Here is a 12725-nt window from a genome sequence, read left to right on the forward strand (position 1 = left end):
ACGTACTTCGTTGTCTCAACGCACGAGGATTTCTTGCAGCCTGCAAGATTTTACCGTGCCGTACGAGAGTACAATTACGGATGGCAGGCGTTCCGATTCTCAGAAACACTCTACTCTACAAAGAGAAAAGGTGGGGGGACAAACAGAATCGCTTAAAAGGAAATTACTATATGAAATTCCGTTCTAAATTCGTCCTGACTATTAATCCTGCAAAATAAATATTAGATTGAAACTTTGGGTAATCACTTCGCAAGAGTTCTGAAGTGCTAACAAATTCGCTTTCCTACCCCACCCCCCTTTCCCCTTGTTTCAAGGTTCTCATCATTGGCGGTCCTTTGAGAAGAAATTAATAGAAGTGCCAATTAAAAGGTTTATATATATAACGTTGTGTGTTTTGTAGTTTTAGATTATTTTTTTTTTGGAAAATTCTCGCTTTAATATTAAATTTAACACGGGGTTTGCGTTTGACAAAACATCCCAAAAACTCAGTAAATTAGTTCAATGTTTAACTTTCATCAAAGAGATATTCAAGCCAAATACTTTAAATTCTCAGGAAACTTTATTATTCCTGCAAAGAATTTTGGTATCGTAAGAACTTACGATAAGTACGCTATAAAATTCTTATAACTTCCGGTCGAACTATCATCTACCTCTGAACACAAGACTTAATTAAAAATCTCTGAGGATAAATTCGTGTTGACTAATGTTATGTTTCCTACTTGGTTCATAAACTAAAAACAGAAAAAAAAACTAATATTTCTAAGATAAGAAAGAAATAATGTATGCACTTTACTATTATACAATAATAAAGATCATAAAACATAGTAAACAACTGAGTTAATACGTTTCCATACATTAGATTTATTGAAACCGATTCAATTCTAGTTATTTTTAGATCCCTCAAGGAACATTTCCAAAATATTGTACTGCAAATAATTAATATTGCTACATAACAATGCGATTTCCAGGATATTGCTGTGGAATATATCTAACTAATGGTTTATTTGATGAAGCTTGTGGTGTAAGTAGTATACCTTAGTGTGTCCGAGCGCAGGCTTCTGGCTGGGGTGTCGAGGTGTCAGCCGCCATCTTGGATTCGTCGCTCCGTCATGAGTATTATAATTATTTATATTTGTTGAGCGAGGTAGTGCAGTGGTAGGACACTGGACTCGCAATGCGGACTGGCTGAGTTCGACCCTCGGGCCGTCCATCTTGAATTCTGTTCAACGTGGTTTCCCTGAATCACACCGAGCAAATGCTGGGGTTGTTTCTTGCGGTAGGACATGGCACATTGTTTCCTCAATTTCCCTGACTTATGCTTATGTGATCGTCTCTAACGACCTTGATGTCGACGAGATGTCACGACATAATTTATTCATTATTCAATCGCTCAACTAGATTCCAAGGAATTGCACTCTACGAAGGTAGTTTTGAAAAATAGTGAGAGAGTCCTTCAGTACTCGCCAGAGATTTCTAACATCTAGTCTCGGTAATAAGAAAATGCGTGTGTACTCATGTAGCAAATGCTCTTATAATACGAAACTCGCGCCTCGTACATGAAATTATTTAAAGTATAATTCTTTAAAATAATGCCAAGCGTGATAAATATATACCCATATTGTGTTTTCAACTAAATTTCTGGACGCGAATCACACGTGGTTTCCGCGCCCACCACTAGAATTCGCTACCGGAGCAGCTACATTGACTATCGAATCATTTCAACTATTTAATGAAACTGCTCCGATAAAAGCGAAAAATATTTGAAGAATGCATGTGCTCTCGCGTAGCAAATACACTTACAGACATAATATGAAACTCGGATACGAAATTTACATATAATCCTTAAAATAAAATATTAACTTGATTTATTTTAAAATAACAAATTATAACACTAAATATATGTTTTTTTTTTTTTTTTTTTTTTTGAACGATTGAAATCAGTCTGTAAATACTGCCTACAAACAAACATTCACCTTATTGAGCTGATTCAACATTTAAGGTTTAATAGTAAACATTGTCACGAATTTTTTTTTCTTCATGGCATCGAATATATTATGTAAGCTAAAGATTTTTTGTGTCTCTGCAGTATGATGAAAGCTGTGCTATCGCTACATTTCAATGTTAAATAATGGTTGTCTAAATTGTAATGCTTATTTTTTTAAGTTGTCGTTTCTTTTTTTATGACTATAAATTATAACATCAAGTTTTAAAGGATAGTTGTACTATTATAAAGTTTTATTTTGTAATAAGTGTGCGCGGTGTGAATTCTGCGATGTTCCAGAAAGCCGTGTGTACGGATGGATCACGCGGGTCCGCCATCTTTTCCAAATTTCTGGCAACGCCGTGGTTACGCAATTCCGTTCATTAGACTTCCGTTCTATTCACGGAAATTACTCCTGTGTGCCGAAAGCTAAGATGTTCAAATATAGAAAACTTATCTTCAAAAATCCTGCCTCCTGGGAATGAAATCACTCCGTAACCGCATCGCGAAGCGAAGTGTCATCGTTGAAGCGGTGCAACGTAAGCCATTGTTTCGTACGCCTGGAGAGATGGTGATTACTAGAGACCTGAAAAATTCGCGGATTCATTTCGTGTTATGCTAAAATTAAAATAATTATACCTTAGTGCTGCTTCTGCCATTGGTTTACTGTTAATATGGAGGACTGAGGGCCAATTAGAGACCTTCACTCATAGAAGTGTCGTATCACAGGCCACCCAGTCGAGACGACTCACAAGTCAGCAGCCAATGAACAGTTGGCATTTGTCCGAGTGTGTAGAAGATTTTGGGAGTCTATCCTGGAGGTCATTGAACACGCGAATTTTTCCGGTCTCTAGTCATCGTTGAAGCGGTGCAACGCAAGCCATTGTTTCGTGCGCTTGGAGAGATGGTGATTTACTCCTTGCCAGATGTGTGGGACTTTTACATTTTGAAGAGTTTTTGTTTTTCAATTACGCCGTTTAGTTTCCAATCGTCCGTACCAACTGAACACCTGCCCACAGCTCCACAAGGAATGACGTTGCTTATATTATCTTTGAAAGATTTGTGCAATGGGAGTGCATGACTTGATGTAAGCTTTTGGACATACGCCATTGCTAAGCACATGTATTTCTGTAGAAGAAAAATACAAAAAAAAACACAAATGAGAAAAACACAAACAAAGCAAAAAATTGATTTTGTCAGGATATAGGCCTAAACACCACACAATACTCCACAACAGGAATATGGTTAACAAAAAAAAAGAAAAAAACTAAGAAAATGGACTAACAAAACGAAAAAAAAAACCACAAATGATGACAGCACAAAAATACCGAAACCAAAAAATTCAGCACAACAGCTGAAACGAGACAAAGACAGCAAAAGACGAAACGTCGAAAAGACGAAAAGACGAAACAAATACAATAGTTTTCTAAAAGCAGAAGAGAACGAAAAAAAAAAAAAAAAACCACAAATGATGACAACACAAAAATATTGAACCCAAAAAAATTCAGCACAACAGTCAAAACGAGACAAAAACACGACAAAATGAAAATACGAAACAAACACGACAGTTTTCTAAAACAGAAGCAAGCGACGTTACGGGAACTGCTATCTGCTCCCGTCCTCAGGCAGAGACGCACATGGTACGAAAACACAGGTGCGACTGAGTAGGGGCTGGATCTTATCCTATGCTTATCTCCGCCCATTTCTCGCACGTGCGTACACTGAGAGGTATTTTGAAGAGAAACTTCCTCACAGCGGTAGGGCAAGCCGAGGCAATGAGATCATCAGAGCGTAAAGAAGGAAAGTGCAATTCACAAGGCATCACGAAATGTGGAAGCAAATTAGGATGAGAGTAGTGTGACTGCATTGCCATTTGGCGCCGTGTTTTTGTTTTTACCACTTGCACTTTCATGAACACCATCGAGCAATTTTGTGGGGGTGAGGTATCGCAGCTTCGAATACGTCATCTGCACATTGCACGCATTATCCTTAAAACCTCTCGGGGCTTAGGAACTGAATTTTCAGGCTTATATCAATTTTAAAACTTGTTACTCACGCAAAGCCTGTAACTGTACTGCGTTAGCGTATAAAATAATCCCCTCGTGTCGCCAAATTTATGTGTCATATTTTACCCATTAGGATACTTGCCATAGACGGACAGCAGTAGCAGCACGCTGTTAGAAACTACAGTTAATATTACGGACTTTCTAACGAAGAAGTTACCTCAAATAAACGAAGAATTCTTCGTAATTTAAAATAACAATCTTCGTAATAACTATGCCGTATTTCGACTTCCAAGTTATATTTTTCGTTCTAAACAAATGCAAACATACAAGTGGACAAAACAAAGGTGTTTTTGCTGAAAATTTAACCCTTTTTTTATGTTATGTTAATGCACCAAGAAAATTATTTTTGGATTCGTCTTCTAAATAAGTTTCCGTGAACTTCAAAAGAAGTTCACAAATTTACGAAGATCCCAGGATAATAATTTGTAACGAGCGTTCTTCGTAAATTGAAGGCGAAAACGTTTAAGGGGCACTCATTGCCTTCAGTGCTGTTGGTGATTTGAAATGTTATAGAAATACAATCAGCATGTGAAGTTTCGTTTTTAACGCACGTGCAAGCCATGCACACGTGTGTTTTTGACGTGGCAACGTCTAATAAATCTATGTACGCCGGCTGCACGCACGAATAAGTGTCCCGTTACGCACATTGTCCCGTTACGCTGTGTCCCGTTACGCTCATTGTACGCTTGCGCCGCATCTATTTCTCTTCCACTCGATTGGAACAACCATCGATTTGACTTTTTCGAGGCACATTAAACTTGAAACACTCCCATTCGTTTCCTACTTTTCCTATCATCGTCCTATCCTTAACAGAATAACACAGATTGGAAGAAGTTAAATAGCAAACATGTATAAAAGTTATAGTTAAAATAATCACTTCGTTAAAGTAATAAACATATTTGAATTAATGAGTGCAAATAAAAGTAAATTTATCAATTAAATTGTAGATTTCATTTCACTCCTTGTTTGTATCCATACAAAATAGTGATAATTCAATAAAAATGATTCAATTTTATTCATAAAAGTATGCAATCAATCATCAATGTTTTGTTATGACGTTGTTTCGTTAAACTATCGTCCGTAAACCAACTTTACAGACAACCAATTTTTTTTTTATGTGTAACATTAAAGCTCTCGGCGTAGGCTATTTATTGGTGGGAGTGATAATTTCGTGAATGGAACGGAAATGTTGTGATCACGGTGCTGCCATCTGATGTGGCGGATGGTGAGAAACGAAGGGTAACTATGTAGTATATAGACTTTTTTTTACGAATTTTAACAATTTAATAAAAATTCCTTGTGGAATTTAGTATTTATTCAAGTCGACGTGGCTGCTGCTCCAGCAGCGAATTCTAGCGGCGGTTGCGGGAACTTGGTGTGATTCGCGTCCAGACGTGCAGTTGAAAATACAGACTGCGGTCGTTCGTCACGCCCGGCGTTGTCTTGCTGACCTATCGTGTCCGAGTGTCCGCAGCACGACAACACACGAGCACAGGGACGTCGGAACGTTTTCATGAATGGGGGGGCGAAAAGTCAGTCCCAGAGCTGGGGGTCCGGGGGTCCTCCCTCGGAAAAATTTGGAATTTTAGATGCAAAATTGTGCCATTTAATGAGTTTCCGAACCAAAATATTAAATATACCATTCCAAGAATTTGATGACGTAGTATGTATTAAATACTACTCTGGCAGTAGATGTAGTACAATTTAAATAAAATACCATCTAGGAATTTGCAATCATTTTACAGTATATTGACAATCATAAATTTGATTTTCTAATCAATGTGATCACCAATGCAAAGTTTGTAACTACTGGTTGAGAAAAATACTACTAGGACCAACATTTATTCTGGGAAAAGGAGGAGGGGGGAGATGCTACTCCCCCCACCCCCCTCAAATGCATAGCAGCACGGGGGCGACTCGCCCCTGCTGCCCCCCTGTTCCGACGTCCCTGCACGAGCACCCAATGGGGGACCTGACGAGGAGTGTCTGACGTCGTGTGCCGTCTGCAGCCGGGCGAGGAGGAGGAGGACTGGTGGGACGAGCTGCAAGGGGAGTGCCGCCTCATGCAGTTCGCCGGCACGGAGGCGCGCATCAGGCTCGGCGCAGAGATGGCCATGGAGCTGGGCGCCGGGCTGTACATCCTGGCGGCCGCGAGGGAGGCACGCTTCCTCGGGCTCGGCATGTTCGTGCAGAACCTGGTGGGTCGCCCCCTCCCCTGTCGCTCCTTCCACCTCCCTTCCCCTGCCTCGCCTCCCGCTGGCCCGGGTGCTTGGTCAGGTCCAACTGCCTGCCTGCGCCCTTCGTGCAGAACCTGGTGGGTCGCCCCCTTCTCCCTGTAGCTCCTTCCACCTCCCTTCCCCCTGCCACGCCACCCGCTGGCCCGGGTGCTTGGTCAGGTCCAACTGCCTGCCTGCGCCCTTCGTGCAGAACCTGGTGGGTCGCCCCCTTCTCCCTGTAGCTCCTTCCACCTCCCTTCCCCCTGCCACGCCACCCGCTGGCCCGGGTGCTTGGTCAGGTCCAACTGCCTGCCTGCGCCCTTCGTGCAGAACCTGGTGGGTCGCCCCCTTCTCCCTGTAGCTCCTTCCACCTCCCTTCCCCCTGCCACGCCACCCGCTGGCCCGGGTGCTTGGTCAGGTCCAACTGCCTGCCTGCGCCCTTCGTGCAGAACCTGGTGGGTCGCCCCCTTCTCCCTGTAGCTCCTTCCACCTCCCTTCCCCCTGCCACGCCACCCGCTGGCCCGGGTGCTTGGTCAGGTCCAACTGCCTGCCTGCGCCCTTCGTGCAGAACCTGGTGGGTCGCCCCCTTCTCCCTGTAGCTCCTTCCACCTCCCTTCCCCCTGCCACGCCACCCGCTGGCCCGGGTGCTTGGTCAGGTCCAACTGCCTGCCTGCGCCCTTCGTGCAGAACCAGGTGGGTCGCCCCCTTCTCCCTGTAGCTCCTTCCACCTCCCTTCCCCCTGCCACGCCACCCGCTGGCCCGGGTGCTTGGTCAGGTCCAACTGCCTGCCTGCGCCCTTCGTGCAGAACCTGGTGGATCGCCCCCTTCTCCCTGTAGCTCCTTCCACCTCCCTTCCCCCTGCCACGCCACCCGCTGGCCAGGGTGCTTGGTCAGGTCCAACTGCCTGCCTGCGCCCTTCGTGCAGAACCTGGTGGGTCGCCCCCTTCTCCCTGTAGCTCCTTCCACCTCCCTTCCCCCTGCCACGCCACCCGCTGGCCCGGGTGCTTGGTCAGGTCCAACTGCCTGCCTGCGCCCTTCGTGCAGAACCTGGTGGATCGCCCCCTTCTCCCTGTAGCTCCTTCCACCTCCCTTCCCCCTGCCAAACATCCCGCTGGCCCGGGTGCTTGGTCAGGTCCAACTGCCTGCCTGCGCCCTTCGTGCAGAACCTGGTGGGTCGCCCCCTCCCCTGTCGCTCCTTCCACCTCCCTTCCCCTGCCCCGCCTCCCGCTGGCCCGGGTGCTTGGTCAGGTCCAACTGCCTGCCTGCGCCCTTCGTGCAGAACCTGGTGGGTCGCCCCCTCCCCTGTCGCTCCTTCCACCTCCCTTCCCCTGCCCCGCCTCCCGCTGGCCCGGGTGCTTGGTCAGGTCCAACTGCCTGCCTGCGCCCTTCGTGCAGAACCTGGTGGGTCGCCCCCTTCTCCCTGTAGCTCCTTCCACCTCCCTTCCCCCTGCCAAACATCCCGCTGGCCCGGGTGCTTGGTCAGGTCCAACTGCCTGCCTGCGCCCTTCGTGCAGAACCTGGTGGGTCGCCCCCTCCCCTGTCGCTCCTTCCACCTCCCTTCCCCTGCCCCGCCTCCCGCTGGCCCGGGTGCTTGGTCAGGTCCAACTGCCTGCCTGCGCCCTTCGTGCAGAACCTGGTGGGTCGCCCCCTTCTCCCTGTAGCTCCTTCCACCTCCCTTCCCCCTGCCAAACATCCCGCTGGCCCGGGTGCTTAATCAGGTCCAACTGCCTGCCTGCGCCCTTCGTGCAGAACCTGGTGGGTCGCCCCCTCCCCTGTCGCTCCTTCCACCTCCCTTCCCCTGCCCCGCCTCCCGCTGGCCCGGGTGCTTGGTCAGGTCCAACTGCCTGCCTGCGCCCTTCGTGCAGAACCTGGTGGGTCGCCCCCTTCTCCCTGTAGCTCCTTCCACCTCCCTTCCCCCTGCCAAACATCCCGCTGGCCCGGGTGCTTGGTCAGGTCCAACTGCCTGCCTGCGCCCTTCGTGCAGAACCTGGTGGGTCGCCCCCTCCCCCTGTCGCTCCTTCCACCTCCCTTCCCCTGCCCCGCCTCCCGCTGGCCGGGTGCTTGGTCAGGTCCAACTGCCTGCCTGCACCCTTCGTGCAGAACCAGGTGGGTCGCACCCTCTCCCTGTCGCTCATTCCACCTCCCTTCCCCCTGCCAAACATCCCGCTGGCCCGGGTGCTTGGTCAGGTCCAACTGCCTGCCTGCGCCCTTCGTGCAGAACCTGGTGGGTCGCCCCCTTCTCCCTGTAGCTCCTTCCACCTCCCTTCCCCCTGCCACGCCACCCGCTGGCCCGGGTGCTTGGTCAGGTCCAACTGCCTGCCTGCGCCCTTCGTGCAGAACCTAGTGGGTCGCCCCCTTCTCCCTGTAGCTCCTTCCACCTCCCTTCCCCCTGCCAAACATCCCGCTGGCCCGGGTGCTTGGTCAGGTCCAACTGCCTGCCTGCGCCCTTCGTGCAGAACCTGGTGGGTCGCCCCCTTCTCCCTGTAGCTCCTTCCACCTCCCTTCCCCCTGCCACGCCACCCGCTGGCCCGGGTGCTTGGTCAGGTCCAACTGCCTGCCTGCGCCCTTCGTGCAGAACCTGGTGGGTCGCCCCCTTCTCCCTGTAGCTCCTTCCACCTCCCTTCCCCCTGCCACGCCACCCGCTGGCCCGGGTGCTTGGTCAGGTCCAACTGCCTGCCTGCGCCCTTCGTGCAGAACCAGGTGGGTCGCCCCCTTCTCCCTGTAGCTCCTTCCACCTCCCTTCCCCCTGCCAAACATCCCGCTGGCCCGGGTGCTTGGTCAGGTCCAACTGCCTGCCTGCGCCCTTCGTGCAGAACCAGGTGGGTCGCCCCCTTCTCCCTGTAGCTCCTTCCACCTCCCTTCCCCCTGCCAAACATCCCGCTGGCCCGGGTGCTTGGTCAGGTCCAACTGCCTGCCTGCGCCCTTCGTGCAGAACCAGGTGGGTCGCCCCCTTCTCCCTGTAGCTCCTTCCACCTCCCTTCCCCCTGCCAAACATCCCGCTGGCCCGGGTGCTTGGTTAGGTCCAACTGCCTGCCTGCGCCCTTCGTGCAGAACCTGGTGGGTCGCCCCCTTCTCCCTGTAGCTCCTTCCACCTCCCTTCCCCTGCCCCGCCACCCGCTGGCCCGGGTGCTTGGTCAGGTCCAACTGCCTGCCTGCGCCCTTCGTGCAGAACCTGGTGGGTCGCCCCCTTCTCCCTTTGGCTCCTTCCACCTCCCTTCCCCCTGCCAAACATCCCGCTGGCCCGGGTGCTTGGTCAGGTCCAACTGCCTGCCTGCGCCCTTCGTGCAGAACCAGGTGGGTCGCACCCTCCCCCTGTCGCTCCTTCCACCTCCCTTCCCCCTGCCAAACATCCCGCTGGCCCGGGTGCTTGGTCAGGTCCAACTGCCTGCCTGCGCCCTTCGTGCAGAACCAGGTGGGTCGCACCCTCCCCCTGTCGCTCCTTCCACCTCCCTTCCCCCTGCCAAACATCCCGCTGGCCCGGGTGCTTGGTCAGGTCCAACTGCCTGCCTGCGCCCTTCGTGCAGAACCAGGTGGGTCGCACCCTCCCCCTGTCGCACCTTCCACCTCCCTTCCCCCTGCCAAACATCCCGCTGGCCCGGGTGCTTGGTCAGGTCCAACTGCCTGCCTGCGCCCTTCGTGCAGAACCAGGTGGGTCGCACCCTCCCCCTGTCGCTCCTTCCACCTCCCTTCCCCTGCCCCGCCTCCCGCTGGCCCGGGTGCTTGGTCAGGTCCAACTGCCTGCCTGCGCCCTTCGTGCAGAACCTGGTGAGTCGCCCCCTTCTCCCTGTAGCTCCTTCCACCTCCCTTCCCCCTGCCAAACATCCCGCTGGCCCGGGTGCTTGGTCAGGTCCAACTGCCTGCCTGCGCCCTTCGTGCAGAACCTGGTGGGTCGCCCACTCCCCTGTCGCTCCTTCCACCTCCCTTCCCCTGCCCCGCCTCCCGCTGGCCCGGGTGCTTGGTCAGGTCCAACTGCCTGCCTGCGCCCTTCGTGCAGAACCTGGTGGGTCGCCCCCTCCCCTGTCGCTCCTTCCACCTCCCTTCCCCTGCCCCGCCTCCCGCTGGCCCGGGTGCTTGGTCAGGTCCAACTGCCTGCCTGCGCCCTTCGTGCAGAACCTGGTGGGTCGCCCCCTTCTCCCTGTAGCTCCTTCCACCTCCCTTCCCCCTGCCACGCCACCCGCTGGCCCGGGTGCTTGGTCAGGTCCAACTGCCTGCCTGCGCCCTTCGTGCAGAACCTGGTGGGTCGCCCCCTTCTCCCTGTAGCTCCTTCCACCTCCCTTCCCCCTGCCAAACATCCCGCTGGCCCGGGTGCTTGGTCAGGTCCAACTGCCTGCCTGCGCCCTTCGTGCAGAACCAGGTGGGTCGCACCCTCCCCCTGTCGCTCCTTCCACCTCCCTTCCCCCTGCCAAACATCCCGCTGGCCCGGGTGCTTGGTCAGGTCCAACTGCCTGCCTGCGCCCTTCGTGCAGAACCAGGTGGGTCGCACCCTCCCCCTGTCGCTCCTTCCACCTCCCTTCCCCCTGCCAAACATCCCGCTGGCCCGGGTGCTTGGTCAGGTCCAACTGCCTGCCTGCGCCCTTCGTGCAGAACCAGGTGGGTCGCACCCTCCCCCTGTCGCTCCTTCCACCTCCCTTCCCCTGCCCCGCCTCCCGCTGGCCCGGGTGCTTGGTCAGGTCCAACTGCCTGCCTGCGCCCTTCGTGCAGAACCTGGTGGGTCGCCCCCTTCTCCCTGTAGCTCCTTCCACCTCCCTTCCCCCTGCCAAACATCCCGCTGGCCCGGGTGCTTGGTCAGGTCCAACTGCCTGCCTGCGCCCTTCGTGCAGAACCAGGTGGGTCGCACCCTCCCCCTGTCGCTCCTTCCACCTCCCTTCCCCTGCCCCGCCTCCCGCTGGCCCGGGTGCTTGGTCAGGTCCAACTGCCTGCCTGCGCCCTTCGTGCAGAACCAGGTGGTTCGCCCCTTCCCCCTGCCGCTCCTTCCACCTCCCTTCCCCCTGCCACGCCACCCGCTGGCCCGGGTGCTTGGTCAGGTCCAACTGCCTGCCTGCGCCCTTCGTGCAGAACCTGGTGGGTCGCCCCCTTCTCCCTGTAGCTCCTTCCACCTCCCTTCCCCCTGCCAAACATCCCGCTGGCCCGGGTGCTTGGTCAGGTCCAACTGCCTGCCTGCGCCCTTCGTGCAGAACCAGGTGGGTCGCACCCTCTCCCTGTCGCTCATTCCACCTCCCTTCCCCCTGCCACGCCACCCGCTGGCCCGGGTGCTTGGTCAGGTCCAACTGCCTGCCTGCGCCCTTCGTGCAGAACCAGGTGGGTCGCACCCTCCCCCTGTCGCTCATTCCACCTCCCTTCCCCCTGCCAAACCTCCCGCTGGCCCGGGTGCTTGGTCAGGTCCAACTGCCTGCCTGCGCCCTTCGTGCAGAACCTGGTGGGTCGCACCCTCCCCCTGTCGCTCCTTCCACCTCCCTTCCCCTGCCAAACCTCCCGCTGGCCCGGGTGCTTGGTCAGGTCCAACTGCCTGCCTGCGCCCTTAGTGCAGAACCAGGTGGGTCGCACCCTCCCCCTGTCGCTCATTCCACCTCCCTTCCCCCTGCCTTGCCACCCGCTGTCCCGGGTGCTTGGTCAGGTCCAACTGCCTGCCTGCGCCCTTCGTGCAGAACCAGGTGGGTCGCACCCTCCCCCTGTCGCTCATTCCACCTCCCTTCCCCCTGCCACGCCACCCGCTGGCCCGGGTGCTTGGTCAGGTCCAACTGCCTGCCTGCGCCCTTCGTGCAGAACCAGGTGGTTCGCCCCTTCCCCCTGCCACTCCTTCCACCTCCCTTCCCCCTGCCACGCCACCCGCTGGCCCGGGTGCTTGGTCAGGTCCAACTGCCTGCCTGCGCCCTTCGTGCAGAACCAGGTGGGTCGCACCCTCCACCTGTTGCTCATTCCACCTCCCTTCCCCCTGCCACGCCACCCGCTGGCCCGGGTGCTTGGTCAGGTCCAACTGCCTGCCTGCGCCCTTCGTGCAGAACCAGGTGGTTCGCCCCTTCCCCCTGCCGCTCCTTCCACCTCCCTTCCCCCTGCCACACCACCCGCTGGCCCGGGTGCTTGGTCAGGTCCAACTGCCTGCCTGCGCCCTTTGTGCAGAACCAGGTGGGTCGCATCCTCCCCCTGTCGCTCATTCCACCTCCCTTCCCCCTGCCAAACATCCCGCTGGCCCGGGTGCTTGGTCAGGTCCATCTGCCTGCCTGCGCCCTTCGTGCAGAACCAGGTGGGTCGCACCCTCCCCCTGCCGCTCCTTCCACCTCCCTTCCCCCTGCCACGCCACCCGCTGGCCCGGGTGCTTGGTCAGGTCCAACTGCCTGCCTGTGCCCTTCGTGCAGAACCAGGTGGGTCGCACCCTCCCCCTGTCGCTTATTCCACCTCCCTTCCCCCTGCCACGCCACCCGCTGGCCCGGGTGCTTGGTCAGGTCCAACTGCCTGCCTGCGCCC

At 54.1% G+C, this 12725-nt stretch overlaps 1 protein-coding gene across 1 annotated transcript in view; it reads left to right on the forward strand.

Annotated features, from left to right (window-relative positions):
- LOC134534573 (transient receptor potential cation channel subfamily V member 5) overlaps positions 1-12725 on the forward strand; it is a 55725-nt gene that overhangs the window by 23414 nt on the left and 19586 nt on the right. Inside the window, exon 11 of the mRNA XM_063373055.1 lies at positions 6057-6245. Within this exon, the coding sequence (XP_063229125.1) occupies positions 6057-6245 (189 nt within the window). The remainder of the gene's footprint in view (positions 1-6056; positions 6246-12725) is intronic.

The sequence above is a fragment of the Bacillus rossius genome, chromosome 7 (genome assembly GCF_032445375.1).
Source record: "Bacillus rossius redtenbacheri isolate Brsri chromosome 7, Brsri_v3, whole genome shotgun sequence".
NCBI lineage: Eukaryota > Metazoa > Arthropoda > Insecta > Phasmatodea > Bacillidae > Bacillus > Bacillus rossius.